Source organism: Acartia tonsa, chromosome 4 (genome assembly GCF_053477335.1).
Source record: "Acartia tonsa isolate MP-2025a chromosome 4, ASM5347733v1, whole genome shotgun sequence".
Classification (NCBI taxonomy): Eukaryota; Metazoa; Arthropoda; class Copepoda; order Calanoida; family Acartiidae; genus Acartia; species Acartia tonsa.
The window spans coordinates 18,962,615-18,986,438 of NC_137263.1; the positions used below are offsets into that span (position 1 = coordinate 18,962,615).

Sequence of the window (23,824 nt, forward strand, 5' to 3'; positions counted from 1 at the left end):
TTATGGCTAACTATTTTGGTTAAAATTATAATGACATGCACCCAGTAGATTGAAGATATACGCAAGATAAAAAAATACAAATGCAAATAACCACTAAAATGTTTATAGGTTTTTGATAAAATATATTTTTTGTTCTCTACATTTTAGAATAAAAACTTTCAATATATTTGTAGAACTCGTGAAAAACTAAATACTGTAGACAATTAGACCCTGAATTAGCCCGCCATCAAAACTGATTGAAGTATCCTTTCCTGATGTCCTTTGAGAGTGTGCACCTCCTTGAAGGTGATGGTGTTGTAGATGTAGATGGTGTCCTACAAAGTAGAATTCATTGCATAGTAGCCTAAAACGTGACCATGGACTAATTACTTAATAAAGTTTCCATTCAAAGATATGTTTTTGATTTAGCTCAATTTTGATACGCAGTCTTTAAAATTATCTAAAGATTATTTATAATACAAGCGCTTTTTGACTGTGTGGGATAAGTATAACCAGGGACTTGCGGGGAAACGCGGTTTATTTTATCAATCTATTTACCTTCTTCAAAACAAAACATTTATACTGTTTTTAGGGAGGAAGATAAGGTACATTATTATCTGTTGTGTTATCCCAGAGCCCCAGGTGCAACACATCTATAATACAAAGTTGAACGATGTCTGTCTGTCTGTCAGTCCATATAGAAACAGCAGCTATCAAATAAACCTTAAAAAAAAATAATATGTTACCTTAACCGCCAGAGCAATAAAGCTGCCAGATCTGCTGAACAGGACAACCTGGCAGTCACGGATCAATAACTCTTCAAATGGCCGCAAATCATCTAATTCATAATTTTAAATTATTACTAGCGCAGCTTTTCTAATACTTGGATTTGTACAAACGAACGACTTTGTTTACAGTTTTAGTCGAGAACAATGTAACCTAACCGTCAGGAATATTATTCTAAAATCTTTTTGTTCTTTATTCATTACATGCTGTTAGCAGGTAAATGAACAAAATTATTAATTTACCTCAAAGTGTCTAGTTAAGTAAAGAAGTAAGTTTATTCTTTGTTTTGCTATTACTTTATTACTTTAGGCCAGGTTAGGGTAGTTTATATTTGGAACTGGAGGTACGGGAAGAACTAGAGAGAGGGTACTGCTAAAATTGATCCCGCCGGGTTAGGATCCCGGCAGTGTTTAGGCATAGGAAAAAAACTATCCGCCATAGGCATATTATAAGATATAATAAACTTACCTATCAATATGTTGAAGAAAATAACTTTATTTGAGAATCCCGCCACCAGATAGAGACCGGCTGGATGGATTGATATACAATTTATTGCTTCACTGAAAAAAATGATTGTTTAAAGTTTGTCTGCATGGAAGATATTTTAGAGGTCTGTCTGCAATGATCATCTTTTAAATTTATCTTTTCTGTACTTGTCCCAAAATTAATGCATTGTCCTCAATTGAATGCTTTACATTTGCCCTAGATTTGGCTACACTGGCGTGCAGAAATGGGGTGTAGTATTACATCCCCATAAAGCTCACGCGCCCCTCGGTTATGGTGTAAAGGTTGTGTCAAAAATCGTAAGGTTGGTGTAAAATTTTTGTTGCGCACCCACTTGCACAACCCTGTGCACGCAACTGATTGACTATATTGAATTCAGACGTAATTCTTCTTGCATAAGATAACTTATATGTAACTTATTTTTAGAGAGAGAGAGATAAAATCAGATTTATTTATTATTCAGGAGGGACAGTCTATACATTAAAAAGTACATGCGACATCACTGAAGCGAAGGAAAAAAATCAAACGTGCGCAATCACACATAGTACCCTCTTGATCACCGACCCCCCCCCCCCCTCTTATTTAAAATAATTTGATAATAAAATTGGGGGTTATCCGTTTGTTTGTTTAGGTAAAGTTGGGCCAGGTTATATATGGTACTGGGTAGCACCGCAGTGTTAGGGTCACCGCAGGGATTAAGCAAAGGAAAAAACTATACCCCCATAATTATTTTCAATTTATTTTGTAAATAAGAGGGGGTGGGGGGAGGTATCAGAGATAAACCGATCACCATTGCAGGAACGCAGCGATTATTGTATTCTAAAGAGCTTAGTTTAAGAAACTTATACCTGAACTGTTTAGCTAACTCCATTTTCAGGTTCAGAAAATTCCACACTCTAGAAATATTTTTTTAGAACTATGTATCTTAATTTTTTTGGTCTTTTGAAATTGAATATATTTTTGTCAAAAAGAGTTTCCAAAAAAGTTGTTTTACAATTTCTTACATTGATTTAAAAATTGAAATCTTTTAGTTTATTATCTTTTTGGCGGGCTTTTGGTGAATTCTAACCTTCGCTTAAGCACAGGGATATAGTCACAATAGATCCAAAATTCATTATTTTGTTTGTCTTGGACTTTGGGTACTAGAGAACTAACGCAACTTTTCTTGCTTTGGCTAATTCTAAAATCTGTGGGTAATAGAGCAGAATGCCGCTTAAATTGTTGTGCTCCTAACAGACCAAGCTCATTGAAAATATAACACAAAACAAACACTGGCAGACATTGAAGACAATTAACAAAAACAATAGTCTAGATTGTAGGCTTAAACTTGAGCCTGGCTAAGGTCTGTCAACCATCCAATAAGATATTAATAGGGTATTATAGTAATCTATATTTATAGGTTAATAATTTCACCTAATTGTTTTATCCAGGCTGCTGGTGACAATCAAAGGTTTCCTGTGACAAATATCCAAGCCAGATATTGCGTCGCTGTGGAAAGGGAACAAAAATACAGAGAAAAAATTGTCTTTAGACTGATTCTCCTAAATATAACAAATAGATTAGATAGTAATAAGTTTGTCCACAAGGTGGAGAATCCCATTGAGTTTATTTTAGATTTTTGGCTACATTATGAATAACTGTAGGGTCTGTCTGGATGGCTGCTTTCAACTATTACATCTTGAAATGTATAAATATTTACTGCTTTTTTCTATTGTTAAATGTCAATAGCTTTTCTTATAGACATTAATCCACTGGCGTCCAAGCTTTTTTTATTTTAGGGGGGGGGGGGGGGTAAAATTTTGAAAATAAATTTTTTTTTTTTTTTTTGGGGGGGGGGTAATCTTTATTTCAAAGAGGATTTTTTTTTATTGGGGGGGGGGGGGGGTAAAAACTGAAAATCCAAAATTTTGGGGGTGCCCCCAAATTCATTTGGTGGGGGGGGGGGTTAATCACCCCTTTACCCCCCCCCCCTCTTGGACGTCTATGCATAAATCTATCCCAATTTTGCTTCATTTGAAAGATGAAATTAGGAATAAAGTAATACCAACAAGCGAAATAAATCTAAAATAATATATGGGGGGGCAGATATAAAGGTCATCAATTCTACTAAGTGTTGACCCCCCAATGATAGCTGAAAACACATATAGGTTTCGTGATTTCTTTTGTTGTTGGTATAAGTTGTGTAAAAAAAATTTTTCTAATAATTTAAAAAAATGAACCTACCTGTTTCTTAAAAGTATAGGTAAATAACAAGGAGTTTGATGATAAAGCAATGAAGATTTCTTCTTTTGGATTAATGGCCATACACTAAAAAAATTAAAAATATGTAATACCAATGGATATAGAATATACATGGATATTATGACAGGGTAAAAATTGTCGTCAATATAAGTTGCTTAAACGGAACTCATTTACTGGTTAGTTGTTCATCTAGTATGAGTGGAGGGTATGGGGTAAAGAGGGTGGATGGGAAGTATTATGAAAATTTAGTGTAACATCCAAGTAATAATATATCCATTAAAATATAATACAATAATTTATATCAATAATGAAAATAATTCTTGATATAAATAAAATCTTGGTGTGACCAGATAAAAAACTTAGACTTTATGGAATTTTTTCATAAAAAAATCTGAAAGTAAAAGTAATGAATAACCTGTATTTTTTCATTATTTTGTTGTTGGTTGTACTGCTCCTTGGGAAATTTGATTATCTTGCTCACTTTCAATTCTATCTGCTCATTTTTCACTGGGGCCTAATTTTCAAAAATTTAAATCACTTATGAAAACAATGTTATTTGAGTTTTAGCTCTAAAATAAGACCAATTTGATGTATTTTAGGGGGATTTTCTTTGATTTACCTTTACGCAATAAACAATTTTAACTTTTGAACCACTTCCTAATGATCAACGGACTAACATACTCACACTAAGAATTGTAGAATAGCTTTGCTGCAAAAATACTGTATTCAATGTAATTATGATAAAGAAAGATATTTTTTATGATTGATTGAATCTGTAACTTAGAACAAACTGACGTTTTGGCTTACAGAATAGCATTGCTACTGAAATACATAATTAAAAATAAGACAAAATTTATATTGATTAAGCAATTAACTGTAAAAGAAACCCCCGAAACGACCAACCAAACAGACAAACATTCCGACGCTAATAATAGCTGTGATTCAATAAATTCCTGTTCAAGAAAGATGACAAACTTCTGATTGATAGAACAGGCAACTTTGTTAGAATAGGTGATCAGGTCTCCTATCTCATAACTTTCGTCAAACTAAAAAAAAAAATTTTTTAAAGATAAATCATTTAAAAGTAAAAGTAATATCCATTCAATCGCTTTGGAAGCACCATTAAGCCCCTCTTGATTTAATTAATGAAAAAAAAATATCTGTGATAATACATTTCCTCAAGGTAAGATTCAGGAAATATAAACTATGGGCAGCCAGGATTACAACTCCCCGCAGGGATTAGAGAACAAGCTGTAACAAGTAAAAACTAAGGGGGGGGGGGAGTTATGTAGTTAAGGAATTCTACTTCGGATTACCTAAATTTTTACAAAAGTTGCACATTAAATAACCTGTAGAAGTTATATAAGCAAGTCGGTCTCCTATTTCCAGACAATTTATTATACCCCCAGACTCAATTCCATGGTTTTTAGCAATTTTAGTCCAACTCAGACTAATAGACAATTTACTTCACTTCCACATTTAAAATATTACATTTATCATAAAACTTAAGCGCCAAAAAGATCAAAGATGGGTTCTCATAAAAAGAATGCCGCGTTTTTTCGACATTTTTTCGACATTGATTGATTGAACGAAGACGATATCGTTATACAGAGTATATAGAACTTAAGAATTCAAAATTTTAAAATTATTATTTTAGCCATTTGTATAATGTCTAATACAGCTCTAAAAAGATGCATTAATTAATATGCAGCAAAAATGGATTGAAGATAATTTGTTTTTCTTTTATGAAGGCTGCACCAACAAAAGCGAATTATACAAATGGCTAAAATAATAATTTTAAAATTTTGGATTCTTAAGTTGTATACTCTGTATAACGATATCGTCTTCGTTCAATCAATCAATGTCTAAAAAATGTTGAAAAAACGCGGCATTCTTTTTTGAGAACCCATCTCAGTTATTAGTGATATCATACAGATATGATTTCATGGGTATGCTGGATGGGGATGTAGGAACTGTCAACATTCTATTCACTATTTAAAATGAGGATAACTGCCGTACCCTTTCTTATCTCTTAAAGAATTTCACACATCTAAAGAATAAGATATTTTATCTTTATCTTGTAATGTCAATTAAAGATAAATTAATCTCCCCACAATTAAAAAAATGTAATATACCTCCACATTTTCTTGATCCTTGATAAAATCTTCTACGCTGAAGATAGCTTTTTGTTCTGCATCTTCAAATAATATAATCTTGCACTTCTCAACTGCAACCAATACAAGTCTAAATAATAATATATTCAGGAAAGCTTTCGTTGTCCAAATTGTGTATTTATAATGTCACAAGAATATCGTTATATCGACAATTTCTTAGAAATGTTAGTTTATTAATACCATGTAGTAGACTATCAACTAGGAGAATCGAGGTGTTTATTATATTCATTTTTACTATAAAAAATCAAGCAAAAAAAGGGCATAAAAATCTCTAAACCTATACCTTTTTTTTAAACTAAGACAATTTTGGCACTATTTAGCATTATTATACTTTGTGGAAAAAATGCCATAATTTTAAAAAGATTCTTATGACATATTTAGTAAATATAGTGTTATAACGTCAATTAGCATCTCTGCAATAGGTGAGATGTTTATGTGCAGATTTTTGATACAACTTAACTATGTAAACTGAGTATAGACTGTGCAAAAGTTACATTTGCATGGTAGTGATACAATGTAACCTGAGTATAGACTGTGCATAAATTACATTTTCAAGTGACTGTTTGACATATCCTTGTTATGGAGCATCTTCGCTGCTTAATTTATATACATTACAAATATAATCAAATTGAATAGGTGATTTTCCTTAAAAAGATTGTTAAGCAGTGACCCCCAACCCCCCTTTTTTTATATTAAATTAAAAATAATAGAGTTGAATTGCGCTACCTGTCCCCAATGTAACCCAACATAAACTTCCCAAAACAAAAAACCGAAAAACTATCCCCCTCCATTATTATTATTTTATTTCAAAATGGGGAAGGGGGGGGGGGATTCATAGCACAGGCACTTATATAAACTCTTGAAAGGTGAAACAATACACGTAAAATTAATATCATCGTGAATGACGCAGCTCCATGAATAATGAGTTTTAATTTTAGGCTGTGTACAAAATTTTAATTTTGATTGCGATGTAAACAAACAAAATACACGTCTGCACAAACAATGAGGCATTTTTTTTTGTAGGCACCATCCCAGTTTGGGAGTGAGACTGATCCCCCACAACCCCCATTATATGATTTGAATACCCCATCTCATGATTTGGACAACCCATCTCAAATCAAGAAAGTGAACGAGTTATAGGAGTACAAGATAGCCTCGCAGGGTTAGGATCCCCGAAAGGATTAGGTTATGTAAAGTTAGGTTAGTTTAGGTAAAACTAACCTACCTTTCTGTGCAGAAACTGGGTTAGGTTACAAAACCTAGCTATTAAATATTAACATTTTTAGGTTAGCAAATTTATTACTAGGTAGTTTGGGACTAGACAAGGCTTCCCTGAAAAATGCTAACCTAAAAAGTAGCTTAAAAGTAGCTTAGGTTAGCGTTTGAAAATTGAATGTTCCGCACACTTTGAAAACTGTGCGAAAGGCAAAAAAAGTGTGCGAGGCCTGTAGCGCGCTCATTTTTTAACAAAAATCATTCTCCTTAGAAACTTAAGCTTTTATGGGCTTGTTCTTGATGTCTATAAAAATTTTTTTTTGAAAAAATCGACTCCTTCTACCCTTAGGTTAGATTTCTAACCTATACCCCAGAAAATAGACCATATTTTGAAACTTACATATGTAAGTCTATAAAATTTTTTTTTGAAAAAATCGACTCCTTCTACCCTTAGGTTAGATTTCTAACCTATACCCCAGAAAATAGACCATATTTTGAAACTTACATATGTATCCTTATTTTTGTCTAGGTTAAGAAAATTCGTAACTTCGGTTCTGGTTAACCGAATCTAACATTTTAAGTGTCTACGGATATCAGCGCGACGAGGCCGTCAAAAAAGCCCGATGTAAACGACCTCGCCAGAGGCCTCTGGCGGCCTCCAGCCTCGAAAAACTAAAAAAAGCACTTGTAATTTTTTTCTTCAAAATCCTTAGCTCAGCTATTGTTTGACCTAAATCAGTCAATTTTTGAGCTATATTAACGTGTAAGTACTCTAAAAATTCGTCTTTTCAAGACAAATTCAACCACGTTGGTCATGTCCAAATCGGTCCAGTGGTTCACCGTAACCTAACTTAACCTATGAAACGTATTTTTTGGCCTCATCGCTTTACCTTGTAAAACGTGTCTTTAAATTAGTCCCAGCTCCTGACCATTGAAAGAGAAGTTGTTTGTCTCATTGAGACGAGTCTTTAGAGTACTTAACCAGCTTCGTAGGTCTAACCTAACCGAAATGAGATCAAAAAACGTCTTAGCTAGTTTTTTGATCTCAATTCGGTTACGTTTGAGCTATATTGACGTGTAAGTACTCAAAATAATTGTCTTGTCAAGACGCGTTTAACCACGTTGGTCTTGTCCAAATCGGTTCAGTGGTTACCGAGTAATAACGGTTTGAAAATTAGGTTAGGTTTTTCCTTTTTTTGTAAAGGTTGCGTGATTCACTCAACCTAGAGGGTTCTAGTTTTCATCATAGGCACGGGGCAGTTAATATTTATCAGCTCATGGAAAAAAAAATGTAAAATTCGAAAATTTAGGTTAGACTAGGGCGATTTTAAGCAAAAACAGGTCTTTTATTGTACAGGGCGATTCCTGAACCAATTTGGCTTTTAAAGACGGCAAATCGCATGTACATTTTGAGAAATTTTGAATGATTTTAATTTTAGACCGATTGGTCCAGTGGTTCGTCTGCTACATTCATTTAAAGTTTCAAAAAATCATTTGACATTTTTTTTAAAAAAAGTTAAAAATACATCTGTCAAACAGTCAATTTTTGAGCTACATTGACGTGTAAGTACTCAAAATAATTGTCTTGTCAAGACGCGTTCAACCACGTTGGTCTTGTCCAAATCGGTTCAGTGGTTACCGAGTAATAACGATTTGAAAATTAGGTTAGGTTTTTCCTATTTTTGGAAAGGTTGCGTGATTCACTCAACCTAGAGGGTTCTAGTTTTCACCATAGGCAAGGGGCAGTAAATATTTATTAGCACATGTAAAAAAAAGCGCAAAAGTCGAAACTTTAGGTTAGACTAGGGCGATTTTAAGCAAACTCAGATTTTTAATCGTACAGGGCGATTCCTGTAACGATTTGGCTTTTAAAGACGGCAAATCGCATGTACGTTTTGAGAGCTTTTACATGAAATTAACTGCTGGACTCTAGCTAAAGGGGTTTGCGCGCTACACTCGTTTAAAGTTTCAAAAAATTTGATTTTTAAAAAAATGTTCAGGCGGTGGGGGTGACCTAACCAAATATTATTGATTTTTCTTAAAAATGTTTGGGGGGGGGGTTGACCTAACCAAACATCCCCCCCCTGAACATTTTTAGACCATTGTTGTGTTAAAACAAGTGGGGATCGAACCCATTCCCTTTACCATTATTGTGTTAAAACAAGTGGGGATTGAACCCATTCCCGGTTCGAACCCATTCCCGGATTGAACCCATTCCCTAAACCATCCTATGAATTGGCATGGAATATTACTTTGTTTATTGTGTTAAAGTAGGGAACGAACCCATTCCCTAAACCATCCTATGAATCTGCATGGAATATTACTTTGTTTATTGTGTTAAAACAAGTGGGGATCGAACCCATTCCCTTAACCATTATTGTGTTAAAACAAGTGGGGATCGAACCCATTCCCGGATCGAACCCATTCCCGGATTGAACCCATTCCCGGATCAAACCCATTACCGGATTGAACCCATTCCATAAACCACCCTATGAATCTGCATGGAATATTACTTTGTTTATTGTGTCAAAACAAGTGGGAATCGAACCCATTCCCGGATCGAACCCATTCCCTAAACAATCCTATGAATCTTCATGGAATATTACTTTGTATTAAAACAAGTGGGGATTAAACCCATTTCCAGATCGAACCCATTCCCTAAACCATCCTATGAATCTGCATGGAATATTACTTTGTTTATGTTAAAAATCAACAATGTTAGGTAAGGTCACCCCTCCACCCCGGAACAATGTTTGTTTAGGTTAAACCCCCCCCCTCTGAACATTTTTAGAAAAATCAACAATGTTAGGTTAGGTCACCCCCCCCCCTGAAAAATGTTTTTTAAGGTCCCCCCACCCCCCTGAACATTTTTAGAAAAATTAACAATGTTAGGTTAGGTCACCAACTCCCCCTGAAAAATGTTTGTTTTTGTCCCCCCACCCCCCCTGAACATTTTTAGAAAAATTTATAATGTTAGGTTAGGTCACCCCCCCCCCCCTGAAAAATCTTTTTTTAGGTCCCCCCACCCCCCTGAACAGTTTAAGAAAAATTTACAATGTTAGGTTAGGTCACTCCCCCCCCCCTGAAAAATGTTTGTTTAGGTCCCCCCACTCCCCTGAACAATTTTAGAAAAATCAACAATGTTAGGTTAGGTCACCCCCCCCCCCCTGAAAAATGTTTGTTTAGTTCACCTATCCATGGATACTTCTTCACTAAAAACAGACAATATATGATAAAAAGTTAACTTTGGTTAGCTTCCTTCCCCTTTTCCCCCCTCTCCCCTCCCCCCTCCCCTTTAAATACACCCTGGCTGTATTGGTTACCTTCCCCCGTTTCCATAGAGGTCTGGATGGTTAAAATCGGACAATAAATAAGGAAGTTATGATGGTTAGGTTAGATTCCTTCCCTTCTCCCCCCCCCCTCCCCCTCACCCTTGAAAAATCCCCTTAAGTTCACCTATCCATCACTAAAAACAGACAATATATGATAAAAAGTTAACTTTGGTTAGCTTCCTTCCCCTTTTCCCCCCTCCCCCCTCCCCCCTCCCCTTTAAAAACACCCTGGCTGTATTGGTTAGCTTCCCCCGTTTCCATAGAGGTCTGGATGGTTAAAATCGGTCAATAAATAAGGAAGTTATGCACCAAAACATTGAACCCCCCTTGATACTCCAATAAAAAAAGGCTAGATTCAAACCTACCCTGTTCTGCACACTTAGCTCGCACATTATTCAAACCTACCTTCTGTGCAAGTGTGCAACTGTGCAAGATTTGGGTAGGTAAGCTCTTGTTAGGTTAGGTTAAAGTAGCTGAGGTTAAAACAAAAATCATTCTATAAAAATCCAAAAGGTTCAGCCGTTAGCGAGATCTTAAAGCAAAGACGTAGATCCTAAATATGAAAAACTTATGAAAAATAAGGTTCTTACTTTGAAGAGAGCCAAGCATGGGCCAGACAGACCAGAGAATCCCCCTTGTTGTACCCAAATGTCTTGAGAACTCCCTCAATGAGCCTGTAGAACCGGAGAACATATTTACCGACCACACAGATCACGTCATGATCACTGGGATGAAAACTAAGGTGTTCATTATCTTAGACCATACATCTTTTTTGATACCTTCTGTTTTTAATGAGGTGTATTCATTCCCAGGGAGCAAAGGTTATTTGGGCAGTTTATTACACTAGTCCCCAAAGTATGACTCATTGAGTTGAGTGTCTTAACGTTTCAGCCACTAATTGTCTTCTAGAGAAGCGGCCAATTTGGGGATGTACATCAACTTATTTATTTTAGATCCTTTCTGTACAAAATCAATAGCAATGCCAATCAAATTGCAGCCGGATGCAATTTTATCTTGTAGGGTTTATCTACCCTCTGCTTATAATAGTCACAAAAATATAGCAAAAAAACTTACTTTAAAATCAAACACCAACTGGTTCCCCAAAAGTGGTAAGAAAGGAAAAAAAATACCCTGATTTTCAATTATTCGAAAAAAGAATTAATCAGGATTTCTGTGCTCGCTAGGCAATTTGGGGGAAAGCCCCCAAACACTTGTTAATCCAGCTGTTTAACAGGTCTTAGGTTACATAAAAAGTTAATCACGCAGAGAGGCAGACATTCAATTATTTAAAACCTAGGATCAAAATACTTGTAAAGATTTAAGGAAGCTCTTTGTAGTGCCTATAAAAAATGACGTCATACAATAAAAATTATCAATAACAGTCTAAATTACCAGTATCCATTTTAATTGACCAATGTTAGGCCACTATGACGTATTTTTTTTTATAGGAACAATAAAAAGCATCATTTTAAGATTTTATTTGTAAAAGATTTCATAACGATGGATTTAGTATTTCTTGTTTTTCTTTTAAATATTTTGTTTATTTTAAAGAGGCGAGTTAAATATTGAATATCATATTTTACTATTTGTTTTTATGATAAAAACAAAACAAGAAAAATGCAAAGCTTAAGCTGAATAATATCTTAATTTTAAGCGCCACATTTAAAAGTTTGATTAGAATTATTTGTAAATGACCATCAAAAAATGATTATAGAGATCCTAAGCTTTATTCAAAATTAAACTTGACTGAACTTAAAACCGCATAAAAGCTATCACAAAATCGACTTCTAGAAAAAAGTTTTTGTATATAACATTATTGTGTATGTAGCATTAGATGTTATAGCACAGACAACTACCTGGCCCAGGTGGTGGTGACCATTTTCGTCTGCTAGCAAATTGCTTTAAGATATTTTATAGCAAATTGGCTATGATTATATTTCCAACGTATTGACTGATATTCAAAGACCCAATTGAAAGTCGGAACAGGGTCCCCGTGGGTAGAGTTACACCAATAAAGCTCGTGGCCCCTCTATTCTTTTACATTAATGTTTATGTAGCAACCAAACCCTGCCATAATTAGCGGCTTGCTGCTGGCAGCTGACTAGCCCTGCAGAATGCTAAATGAATGTTCCGATAATATTTATCTTGTATAAATATTTGACTAAGATAATTTCCTGATAGAAGTGACAGAAGCTTCTGCTGACGTCACTGTTCTCAAAGATGTCACAATTTTTCCCTAAAATTAAATCAGAATTTATCTACAATTAAGGTTCGTACGTTATACATGCATGTATAAATAAAATAATCTTTATTCATTATCGTAAAACTTAAAATTATAAATTCATAATTCCAAATTCTAACAAAAAAATAAAGGAAATATCTTTAAAGCAAATCGTAAAACTTTTGGATCTAGTGCAGTTCACGGTAAAATGTTCCTGGGATTGATTATCTTCTAAAATCTTTAGTCGTTAACGTACATGATATATACTCGCACATCGCAATATGGACATGAGGAGCACTATGAATAGCCGTTGGCGGCTAGTAGGCTTTAAGCTTAAAGTTCATAGATTTTTGGAGATAATCGATACCAAGAACATTTTACCGTGATCCAAACTTTGAAATGTGCAGTCATAGATATTTCCATCCTTGACGAATATAAGAAATGTATTGTATCAAAAATATTTAATCCTTATCTTATTTGCTAAATATTGTTTTATAAGACTTAGGTTTCCTATGTACATATATTTCATATCTGTTTGTTTAAAAAAATAGAGAAATGCTAAAATCTTAGTACATCTATTTTTGTTATAAACGCATTAAAATATTAATTATCTCCAAATTATACAAAATAAACCCTAATACGTACTAGTATGAAGATAAATGTCATGTTGAAAAATAGATTTAATAAAAATTTTATAATGAGATTTCCTGACGTCTAATTTACCATAAATGTTGCAAAAATAATAATATAGAATAAGAATCGTATGGTATGTTTTTACAGCTTTAGCATATAAAACAATTATTTCATTTTGCCTCCATTTTATTTACCAATCAAAATCTGGTTTAAACATTTATTGTAGATATAATGGTTTAATAGTAGAAAAAAATCCTGCAAAACATTAGCTTGGTCATTATAACCCTTAACAGTCGGGCCCCTTGCCGCACCTTAATCAGTCGGGGGGGGGGGGGGGCGTTCAACGCCCCCCATATTATATCAGTTCCTATTCGAGCTAGAGGGCTAAATTTTTTTGTACAAGTCCCCTGTGTTATGATGAATTTCCGACCTTAAGTAAGTCAAAGTCAATTTTCGCTTCCTTCACCCTTTTATTTAACAACCTTTGTTTTTAGGTCCTTTTTTACTTAAAAATTTCAAACGGCTGTAATTTTCTTAATTTTGAAGCTAGAAGAACAATTTATTTGCAGAAAATGTTTATCTTTATGTAAATTTTATATTTGAAATGTCAAAATATAAATTTCAGCGGCCGCAGCTGTACTTGGCAGCTGCCAGCCGCCACAGTCGGCGGTCGGCGGGAAAGCGGCGGTGGATCTTTATGAAATTTTAATACGTTATTTAGACATGTAAGAAAAGCTTAAGTTTAAAATTTGAAGTCTTTTAAAGATTTCTGGAGACCTGGAGGATCAGGACCTGCAGGATCATACCTGGAACCTGAAATTGACTTGAACACCTGTATTTCATATAAGGATGTACTACTAGAGGATATTTTAGTATTTTGGCAAGATAAAATACTTTGTTTAAGTCAAAAAAATATTTTTGCTCTTTACCTGGATGACCCTGCCAGGTTTGCTGGCATCCTGTGCCCGCCAGGATGGAGATATTCAAAAATTCTAACTCTCAGTTATGTGTCATACCCAAACTTAAAAAGTCACGCAGTTTGGGCTCTTTATCTTTCACACACAGAAAATGAGATAGAAAAAACCGGATGGGGGGGCGTTAAACGCCCCCCCCCCCGACCGTTAAGGGTTAAAATATTTTTTTTCTTTAAAACTTTACATATATTTACCTTTTCCCAAAAGAAGTAGACCAGCTGAAAATCTGGGGCACCTCCCTGCAGGCAAATAATTCATTGTTTTGTTTCGTAGACAAATAGGCTCTCAGGATAGATGAAGAACATTATAACAGGGTAAAAATTGGTGAATAGTCCTTAAGGGGCGATTTGTCGTAATTTTAAAATGGCTTTTTATAGGTTATTTTAGGTTAGGTTAGGTTATATTGGGTTAGGTGATTGCCCCACAGGGTTAGGTAATTGGCCCCGCAGGGTTAGAGCCCCCCGCAGGGGCTAGAAATATGAGAAAACCTACTGTGAACAATACGAAGAATCGCCCCTTAAGGTGCGATGTCACGAAAGGGACTATACCCAAAAATGTTCGTCAATTTTAGTTGCTAACACTAACCTCATCTGTTGGTCAGTTAGTTCATCAAGTAGGATGGGAGGGGATGGGGTAATGGGGTTGGATGGTGAGGGTTGCTTTTTTAGCCTGCTACAAGTTTCACTTTGTTAGAGAACACGAAAATCTTGTGTAAGATCCAAGTAACAATACATTTGTGCCAACGACAATAGGCTCTTAGGATTAGTTATCATTTTAAAAATCACTTGAGCATCGGATAGCCTTGAGGACGGGATACACCACGAGATCATATTTTAGTGTATCTCTGAAGAACCAAACCTTGCTTAATGCTGACAACCATCACATTAATTGAACAACCCGTGTTTTAGAAGTCCTTACTGTGCATGGTAAAGACTCTTTAAAGCCAAGGCATTGCCCCTATTTTAACTATTCATGTCGCGCAATTCAAGTAGCAGCAGTAGGATATAAATTTATTAATTTTCAACTAAAGATTAAGCTGACGCTGCTTACCTTTAGTATTACACAAACGAAGAAATAACTAAAGAATAAATTATTGTTTATATTTAATTTACCTGACTAGTATATTTATAGAATATATTAATTAGCTGCCTGTCCAATGTTTGTATAATCAGAAGCTTAATTGGTTTTATGTTATATCAATAGATATATTATTACTTAGATGTTGTACCAGGTTTTTATGTACTTTTATAAAATTATATTTGCAGTTGGCTAAGATAAAGATACCCAAATCCACCTCCTTTTCCCCATTTCCTCCCCTCCTACTGGATACTCGATTTGATCAATATTAGCAACCTAAATTGACGACAATGATTCCCCTGTCAATATATCCACGTATACTTTATCCATTGTTAATTCCATCCTCCTATTCTTTGTAGCGTAGCTACTGTATAAAAATAACAGTCATCAAAGATCTCGTAACATCTTTATTTGATGGTGGATTATAAAAATTATTATGAATTATTTATTTTCCTGTGCAAGAAGATATTTAGAATCATGAGAAAACGCCAGAGATATTATCTGAAAAAAAATATTTATTAGATAAAAATAACAGTATAGTTAAATACTTTTATAGACAGTTTGCTGCGGATACGTGAATGAAAAAAGTTGACAAGCTAGATGATAGTTCGATAAAAATTTGCTTCAATACATGACGTATACTTGTATTACATAATTGGGGAGATGCTTCGTTTATATGTAGTACATTATCGCCACAGGATTTACCATCTCAAAAAAAGATAAAATTAATTCTATATTAAGTAAGAAAGTTGGTGACAAAACAGCTAAAAGTTAACGTATTGTTCTGGTAGTGATTATAGAGTTGCTACGCTATCTAAATTTTAACTTACAACAATCATCAGCGCTTTCTGATACAGACGTACTGATTGACAAAAGTAAAAATGAACCATAAATTTAGAAAATTCTTGCTTTCAGAAATAGTTTCATTTTTCTTATTTGGCAAGATTAAAGAACTTCTAACAATATTTTGAGATTTAAATTTAAGATGATGATATAAAATTAAATTCTTTTATCATGAAAGATAGATATTAATTTAGATTTCAAGGGACATCTGATCTGTCATCTGATGAAAACTATTTAAGCATATTGTTTTTTTATTCAAAATTATTAGATTATTCATTTTAGACTTTTATTACAATAGCATACTACGATACTGGCCTGTAATGAAAATGATACAAAATTATAAAAATACATCATAATAAGTTGGCTAAAATAGTTTTCATCCGTTAATATATCTTATATGTTATAGACATTGTAAACCAATTTCCAGTATGGCTTCGAAACCGCTGGATTAGAACCGGTTCTCAGCCATACTGAAGACTCATGTATAGCATCGGATTGTAGACAATTTTCCACGAATATCAAAATAAAAATCATAAATTTAATACCAGTTTTGAGAGCTTGGGCCTTCGGCCCCTTAAAGCTGACAAATTTAGTTTTAATATCCGCGGAAAGCTGTCATACAATGCGATAAACAATTATTCTATCTCTTTGTGCCATATCTCTTTAATTTCTGATATTTGATAAAATAAGAAAGATTTTGACCTTAAGTAGCGAAGCATTAACATTTGTTAAAATCTAAAATTAAGACTTCAATAAACCTTTCCTCAAAAGCATAATCTATTCCTTAGCATCAGAAAAAACTGTATTGTTTTTAAATATACGGTCGACATCAATATCAGACAAATTATATGTACTTCATTACTATGTCAATGATGAAATAAAAATGCTATTTTGTCTTTTAACAGTCGTTATTTTACGGATATACAATTGGGGACTAGTTATAGAGTAGCTGAGCTGGTAAAAAAAGATGAACCTCGAAGCTCTTGAGCTCTGGGCATCTGAGTATTTTCCTCTTTCTCTCAAGTTCTACGTCATAAATGATGACCAGAGGCCTCTCTCCGTATTCAGAAAATGCAATCAACTTCCTACATTTTAAATTTACTTTTAAGATAAACATATTTTTCTTGCAATTCAATACATTTTTTTTCTCTAAACGCAACACATGTTCTATATAGCTTTATTTCCCTAACTATGTATGTCTCTTATAACACAGGTTGCGTGATATAAAAATATCAAAATAAATAAATAAAATAAGGGAAACTGGGTAAGATGTGTGTGTGTGTGTGTTTGGGGGGGGGTTGAAATTAGTTTTGACCAGAACAAAAATATTATAGTTTCTCCTAAAATTAATGTTTCGTAGTTTTTTACAGCTAGACACCTCTGTTGGTCGGTCCTTTTGTTCCATTTCTGGCTTTCGTCTCTACTTTCTTTTTGCCGACTTATTTTAAAACCTTGCTATTTTAATTTAAAACATTTATTACCGACTCCTGTGTGTTTCTAGGCATACGTTTATTTAATTTCAGCATAAATTAACTAAAATATTCTAATTGTGTTTTACGATAGTTCTTTTTACATTCTCTAGCTATTCCGTAGCTCATTTAATTCTTTGACTTACTGTTTTCATTTTTAGAATCCCCCTAATCTTTATGATGAATATACATTATCAGGGAGGGAGGGGACATTGGGCTATTTTATTACACTAGTCCTCAAAGTCTTACAATAACGTTTTCTTATTCATTGGCTTAACAACCTAGGGGCCTTTTATTGAAATTTAATTGGTAGGTTAATTTAGCTGAGTGTCCAAACGTTTCAACCACTAATTGTAATCTACAGAAGGGGTAATTTTATTTATCATCATTGGGGATGTAGTTCAATATGCCGGGCATTGTCTTTTCCTTTTTGATTACTGATATATTATCCTATCTATTTTTACTCTTACTCGTTCAAAAGTCAATTGAAATGGTCTATAAATCATAAAAGGGATCAAGTCAAGCTGAGTATGCCAATAGCCTGTTTTGGCACACGCTACTTGACTTGGGGGAATATTGGCATACTCTACTTGACTAGGGGGAATATTGGCACACTCTGCTTTACTTGGCGTAATATTGGCATTACTCTGCTTTACTTGTCAAGATATGCTTTTTCTAAAATTTTGAAATAATTTATGTGTATATACTAGCGGCTCCACTCCCCCCCCTCCCCTCGATGTCTCTAGGGTCATTTTGGGGAAGGAGAGAGCTGAAAATCTCCTTTACATTTAAGTTTTAAAAAGAAAAACTGTTGTAACAAAATCATAGTATTTTGAAGGACCAATAAGAAGCTTCATTGAAAGAAGGACCATAACAGTCCATCGATTAGTCAGATCTTTTATTTTGAAATTTTAATGGTTTTAGGCTAATTTTCGTAACTTTTCTACTTCTTGGAATAGAGAGCTCCTAGATGCTAGGGACGCAACTGCTAGTTTATATATTTTACGTACATGAAGTAGTAAATTTGTAGGTTGAATTATTATAATATAAATCGGAAAATATATTTAATTCATCTTTTTTTTGTTATGCTGCTTTGTTTGATAAACTATTGGCATACTATGCTTTACTTGATGAAATATTGGCATACTATGTTTTACTTGGGGGAATATTGGCATACTCTACTTGACTAGGGGGAATATTGGCACGCTCTGTTTTACTTGTTGCTATTGGCACACTCAGCTTGACTTGATCCCATAAAAGTTTAGTAAAAAGCCAGATAAGTCTTTTTTTCTACATATTGTCTCTTTTGAATATTCTCCTCAATATATTTGCTAATCTGAAATACTTAGCAGTTATGATACGTTTGCGGATTTTATTGCAAAAAGTTTTAAAAATTTAACCAAAATAACAAAAATTGTTTTTTGAAAAAAATTACAAATTAAAAATGTGTCCTTGTTAATTTGTTGATTTAACTAAGGATTTAAGCCCAAGTCAAAAATCTGGGAAAAAAACCTGCAAACGAAATTTAGTTGAATAGTTAAACTAAACTTTCTATAATACAAAATAGAAAGATGTCTGTCTGTTTATACCAAGGGTTCTCGCTAATCGCTGAACCGATCGGGTTCTCCTTAACAGGATAGCTTCTCATATGGCCCGGGAAGGTTTATAACTATTTATAGGCCTCTAGGGGCAAAGCCGCGAGTGTATATATAATCTAAACGATAAAAACCTAGAAAATTTGTTTTGAAGCTTGAGTATGTCAAAAGAAAAACGAAACAGAATAAGTACAATTAAAAGTATAAAGAAAGGTAGGTCAAACAATACTTAAAGATCATCAACCTTTAGAAAATCTAAATTTGTAGTAATGTGACTTTACATAGATGAATTGTAGAGTAGTTTTGCTACATAAAGGTTAAAAATGATACCTTGTTGGGTTCAAAGCCACTGCTGTTATTTCCTTACCCTTAAATGAACATTATAAAAATCATACCTACATACTATCTGTTTTTTTTAGCGACTTCGCTTTAGCCTATGGGAATGGCAATATGGATGACAAGGTAAAATTTGTTGTCACTTTGGCTTGCTAAAATAGACTTCATTTATTAGTCAGTTCGTTCTTCCAGTTGGAGTGGAAGGGATGGAGTAAACGGGGTTTATGGACGGTATCGTTATTTTAGCCAGCTGCGAGCATCACTTTATCAGAGAACATGAAAATCTGGTGCAACATCCAGCTAATAATAGATATTGATTCATATGGGACCGTTGATTTGATTAAGAAAGAATGCGAAGTAGAATTATTACATACAACAATCCTTGGCTTCTTTAAAATCCCAAACCAATCTAAATAACTTTTTTCCAGCTTAAAACCTACCCAAGAACGACAATAAACATTCCTTTATACTTGACAAAGAAAACAGCAATCAACTGCCGTGCTCTTTGACGAAGCAGCTTACAGTGCCTTTAAAAAATGACGCCATACTATACAAATGACCAACAATAGGCAAGTATACGCAGCTTATACCAATAACGAAATTAATTCGGAAAAAATTCACGAAACCTATACGTGTTTTTCAGCTGTCGTTGGGGGGCAAAATTGACGACCTCTCCATTTGCCCTCCAAATATTATTTTAGATTTATTTTGCTTGTTGGTTATACCTTATTCCTGAAGCATACGTCTTACAATTAGTCAATTACAATATATACTGGCCTATCATTGGTCATTTGTATATTGTATGACGTCATTTTTTTAAAGGCACTATAAGCTGCTTCCTATTTGACATATTACTTGACAAGCAACTTCAATCCTTTAAAACTGTGAATTGTTTTACCTTATTTGCCAGTGATATTATTTCTTGAGAGTAGCGTTCAGTTGAAACCTTGGCTATCCCAGAACCCGCAGGGTACATCAACAAATTATCCCCTAAATTTAGATACAAAATTTTGAAGAAAAAAAGAAGTGTTTCTTGAAAATTCTATAACAATGTTTCTAGTGGCAATTCATATTGGAATATTTGACCTACCCGTTTGAAAAACACATATTAAACTTTCCAGGAATTATATAAAGCTTTTCTGAAAAGGAGAACTCACTCTGTCTAGCTAGCGTCGTACAATATGAAATAAAATTGCATAATGTACATACAATACATATATGATTCGAATAAGACATAGATACTTTCTGTGCTTAAAGACGTTTCCGGAAAATGTTATTATTATCGACTATTTGATTTGATTTGTATAAAAAATCATAAAAAAAATAAATTTTAATTAGCCTTACCTAAAAGCTTAATTGTCAGCCTTACCCAGGGATAAGGGATAGGAAACCTGGCCATGAATTAGGTCTCGGCCTGGTTTTGAAAGGGATCATGCAACTTTTACCATTTGCCTAATTTAATGATCTTACTGGCGGACGGCTCATATTGGCTACCGCTCTAAACCAATAGTGTTCTGTGATTTGGGCTTTTTTTGTATCAACCAATCACCAATTGGCGGAGGCAATTGGTGATTGGTTGATACAAAACAAGCCCAAATCACAGATGGCGGAAATTTTAGAAGCAGACAATTCTGGAAAAAATAATGATTTCGTCTGCTACGAAAAAATAAATATAAATGGTGTTAGATCACATTAGTTTAATTATTAAATCTGCTTAGAGTTAAACATTAAAAAAGGGCCACATAGAAAAAACAAAAATAACGGGATTATTTTTTTGGAAAGAAGGTAGCTACGAATTTTCATTTGGTAGTTTATAAATTAGATGTTGTATTTTGAATTTTAAAAATTTAGTACGGAGTTGATACAACACCTTCACCCTAATTTTTGTACAATACAACACAGTACAGATATATCATTACATTATATCCAGTATAGTATCCAAAGAACTTGATAGAATGTTACCCAAGTGCATATTTATTTATTTAATTTGAATTTTAATTAGCAATTAAATTTTCAAATAAAATTTTTACTCATTAATAAAAATGCAAATAATACAAACTAAAATCTGTCTGAGGGAAACCCAACGATAGCTTTCTGACAGTTCAAATTACCAAAGTAAAAGATAAAAAATTTTGGGAGAGAAAAAACTTCTTTTTAACAAAAGCCATTGATATATAGGTTTATAAAAAGTTTTGTTTTTTACTTTAAACTAGCTACCTGAATTTGATTCTATACTTTATCTACACACACACACACAGCTTTTTCATTAGCATTTTATACGAACCACTGCGCTATCCCAAAACTGGTTTATTAGGCTAGAAATAGGCCTAGGCTTGAAATAGGCCTGAAATAATATTTTCCTACGTTTCCCATCCCTTATCCCTGGCCTTACCTAAAAAGCTAATATTTAGCCTTATGTAAAAAATGGATTACTAGCCTTACCAAAAAGTTGAATTGTTAGCCTTACCTAAAAGGTTAAATGTAAGCCTTATCTAAATGTATGATTGTTAGCCTTACCTAAAAATTTTAATTGTTAGCCTTACCTAAAAAATTAAGTCCTCCATTGACACCTTTCTTGACACCATACAAGAATTGTGGAGTCAAATTTGGGACAGGGTTCTTCTCCTCAGAAGCTGCTGGGGCCATTGTTACTTCTAATCAAATATTTAGAAATAGTTGAGAGTCATGGCAGGTGTTGTCTTTAAATCTCAATAAAAGTGTTTTTATATATAAGATATCTCCCAAATATGTAGATTCGTTAAAAAAAACCTTTTACATTCTAGTTAATTGATCATATTTTAGGTAAAATGTCTAGTTTTCGGAATTTGATTGCTGAACACTAGTTTTTTATAAATATGAAAAATATAAATTCTAAAAATTGTAGCTTAACTTTAAAGTTTAAATACTTTAAAATGCTGATGCATGTTGTAATTGTAATAGTTATTTATCGTATCGTGTTATAGACAGTTTTCCGCGGATAGTAAAATGAAAATTCATGAGATTAAAACCAGTTTTGTTAGCCCCGTTTCCCAGTTGCAAAACTGGAAATAATCTTATAATCTTTAATTTAAATTTTCCTGAAAATTGTCTTATATACGACGCTATACATGATCAGTATGGCTGTGAACCTGTTCTAATCTAGCTGATTTTAATCAGTTTCAAAGCTATACTCGAAAAATAATTAAAAATAAAACAAGTGATCAAATCTAAACCAATAAAACTTACTAAATATTTGTTTTATAATCCGCACAATAATTAGTATTGTATGTGCTGTGATATAAAATACAACTACACTACAAGTTGTATTCAAGGGAATTATTCACAATCAACAGTTGGAACTATAGTTGGGAATATCCCTCCATCAATCAAGTGGACCTCTTAATCCCCATACCTTTATTATGAACAAAACTTGAAAAATTTTATGTCTATTCACTATAGATTAAGTTTCTTCGAATTGCAATTTAGAGCAATTTAAATGGCTTATTTCGACTATATTACATTTAATTACAGTGATCAGGGCTGACGTATAATCGACATACTGCTTTCAAATGACAACACATTAACATTCTTTATGCAGACAACATGGTATTAGATACATGTGGCCATGGCTGACTAATTAACTACATGTCATTGTGGCAATTAGAATTAGTTCAACTTAATTTGACAGATTATAGAAAAAAAGAAAACCTGTTATATTTTGAATTATCTAAATTTTTGAAAAAAATATTTTGATAAGTGATATGTAGGGGGGGGGGGGGTGGTGGAGTTTTTGAAGTTCTCTAACGAATGAAAAGATTATTCCATATATTTTGAAAGAGTGGTAAGCTAGGGAATTTTTAGAGGGAAATGTTGTGGCCTCAACTAAGGCACAACACTACCGGTTTTATTTTTGTTTGATCAATATGGAATAGTTTCTTATATTTTGAATACTATGGATTATTAGAATGGAAGCTTTCCTATAATTAAGGTCTTGTGACAGAACGTCACTTCGCGTCGTAACTACAACGAGGACAGTTAGGCAGAGGGGGAGGGAACATTAGGCTGTTTATTACACTAGTCCCCAAAGTTTTTTAAGATCGTTTTCAAATGCGTTGGCTTAACAACTTTGGTGACTTTTATAATTTTGATTAAGTTGAGTGTCCAAACATTTCAACCACAAATTGCAATCTACAGAAGGGGTAATTTTGAGCATCATTATGATGATGAACATCAATTTATTGGCCATTGTCTTATCCCTTTATATCCATGACAGTTAGGCCTTTTCCATTTTAGGAATGGAAGAAATGTTTGATCATTATGAAACTTTGCATAAATGGTAATTCTATATTTCCTACAATTCGTGTTGCAAAAATACCCTATAAAAAAAATCTTGAAACAAAATATATATATGTATGTATAGATATATAATCCAGATAACTAAAGATTCTAGTGCTTGGGACCTTTTT

The 23,824-nt window shown here is 33.6% G+C and overlaps 3 protein-coding genes across 3 annotated transcripts; all 3 read right to left on the minus strand.

Annotated features, from left to right (window-relative positions):
- Positions 1-215: 215 nt before the first annotated feature.
- Positions 216-4,020, minus strand: LOC145315380 (cilia- and flagella-associated protein 57-like). The gene is made up of 7 exons (XM_080155364.1): positions 3,926-4,020; positions 3,493-3,576; positions 2,683-2,810; positions 2,118-2,165; positions 1,234-1,325; positions 726-817; positions 216-314 (listed from the first exon to the last, which is right to left on the minus strand). Exons 2-7 carry the CDS (start codon positions 3,571-3,573, stop codon positions 216-218), a joined length of 540 nt encoding a protein of 179 aa, XP_080011490.1. The 5' UTR covers positions 3,574-3,576; positions 3,926-4,020.
- Positions 4,021-4,313: 293 nt separating this feature from the next.
- Positions 4,314-12,110, minus strand: LOC145315381 (uncharacterized). Its single transcript, XM_080155365.1, has 4 exons — positions 12,088-12,110; positions 10,822-10,968; positions 5,646-5,754; positions 4,314-4,556 (listed from the first exon to the last, which is right to left on the minus strand). Exons 1-4 carry the CDS (start codon positions 12,108-12,110, stop codon positions 4,314-4,316), a joined length of 522 nt encoding a protein of 173 aa, XP_080011491.1.
- A 3,467-nt stretch (positions 12,111-15,577) lies between these two features.
- Positions 15,578-22,049, minus strand: LOC145315383 (cilia- and flagella-associated protein 57-like). The gene is made up of 5 exons (XM_080155366.1): positions 21,923-22,049; positions 20,278-20,369; positions 19,374-19,411; positions 16,953-17,064; positions 15,578-15,637 (listed from the first exon to the last, which is right to left on the minus strand). The coding sequence occupies exons 1-5, from the start codon at positions 22,023-22,025 to the stop codon at positions 15,578-15,580; spliced, it is 405 nt and encodes a 134-aa protein (XP_080011492.1). The 5' UTR covers positions 22,026-22,049.
- Positions 22,050-23,824: the final 1,775 nt, after the last annotated feature.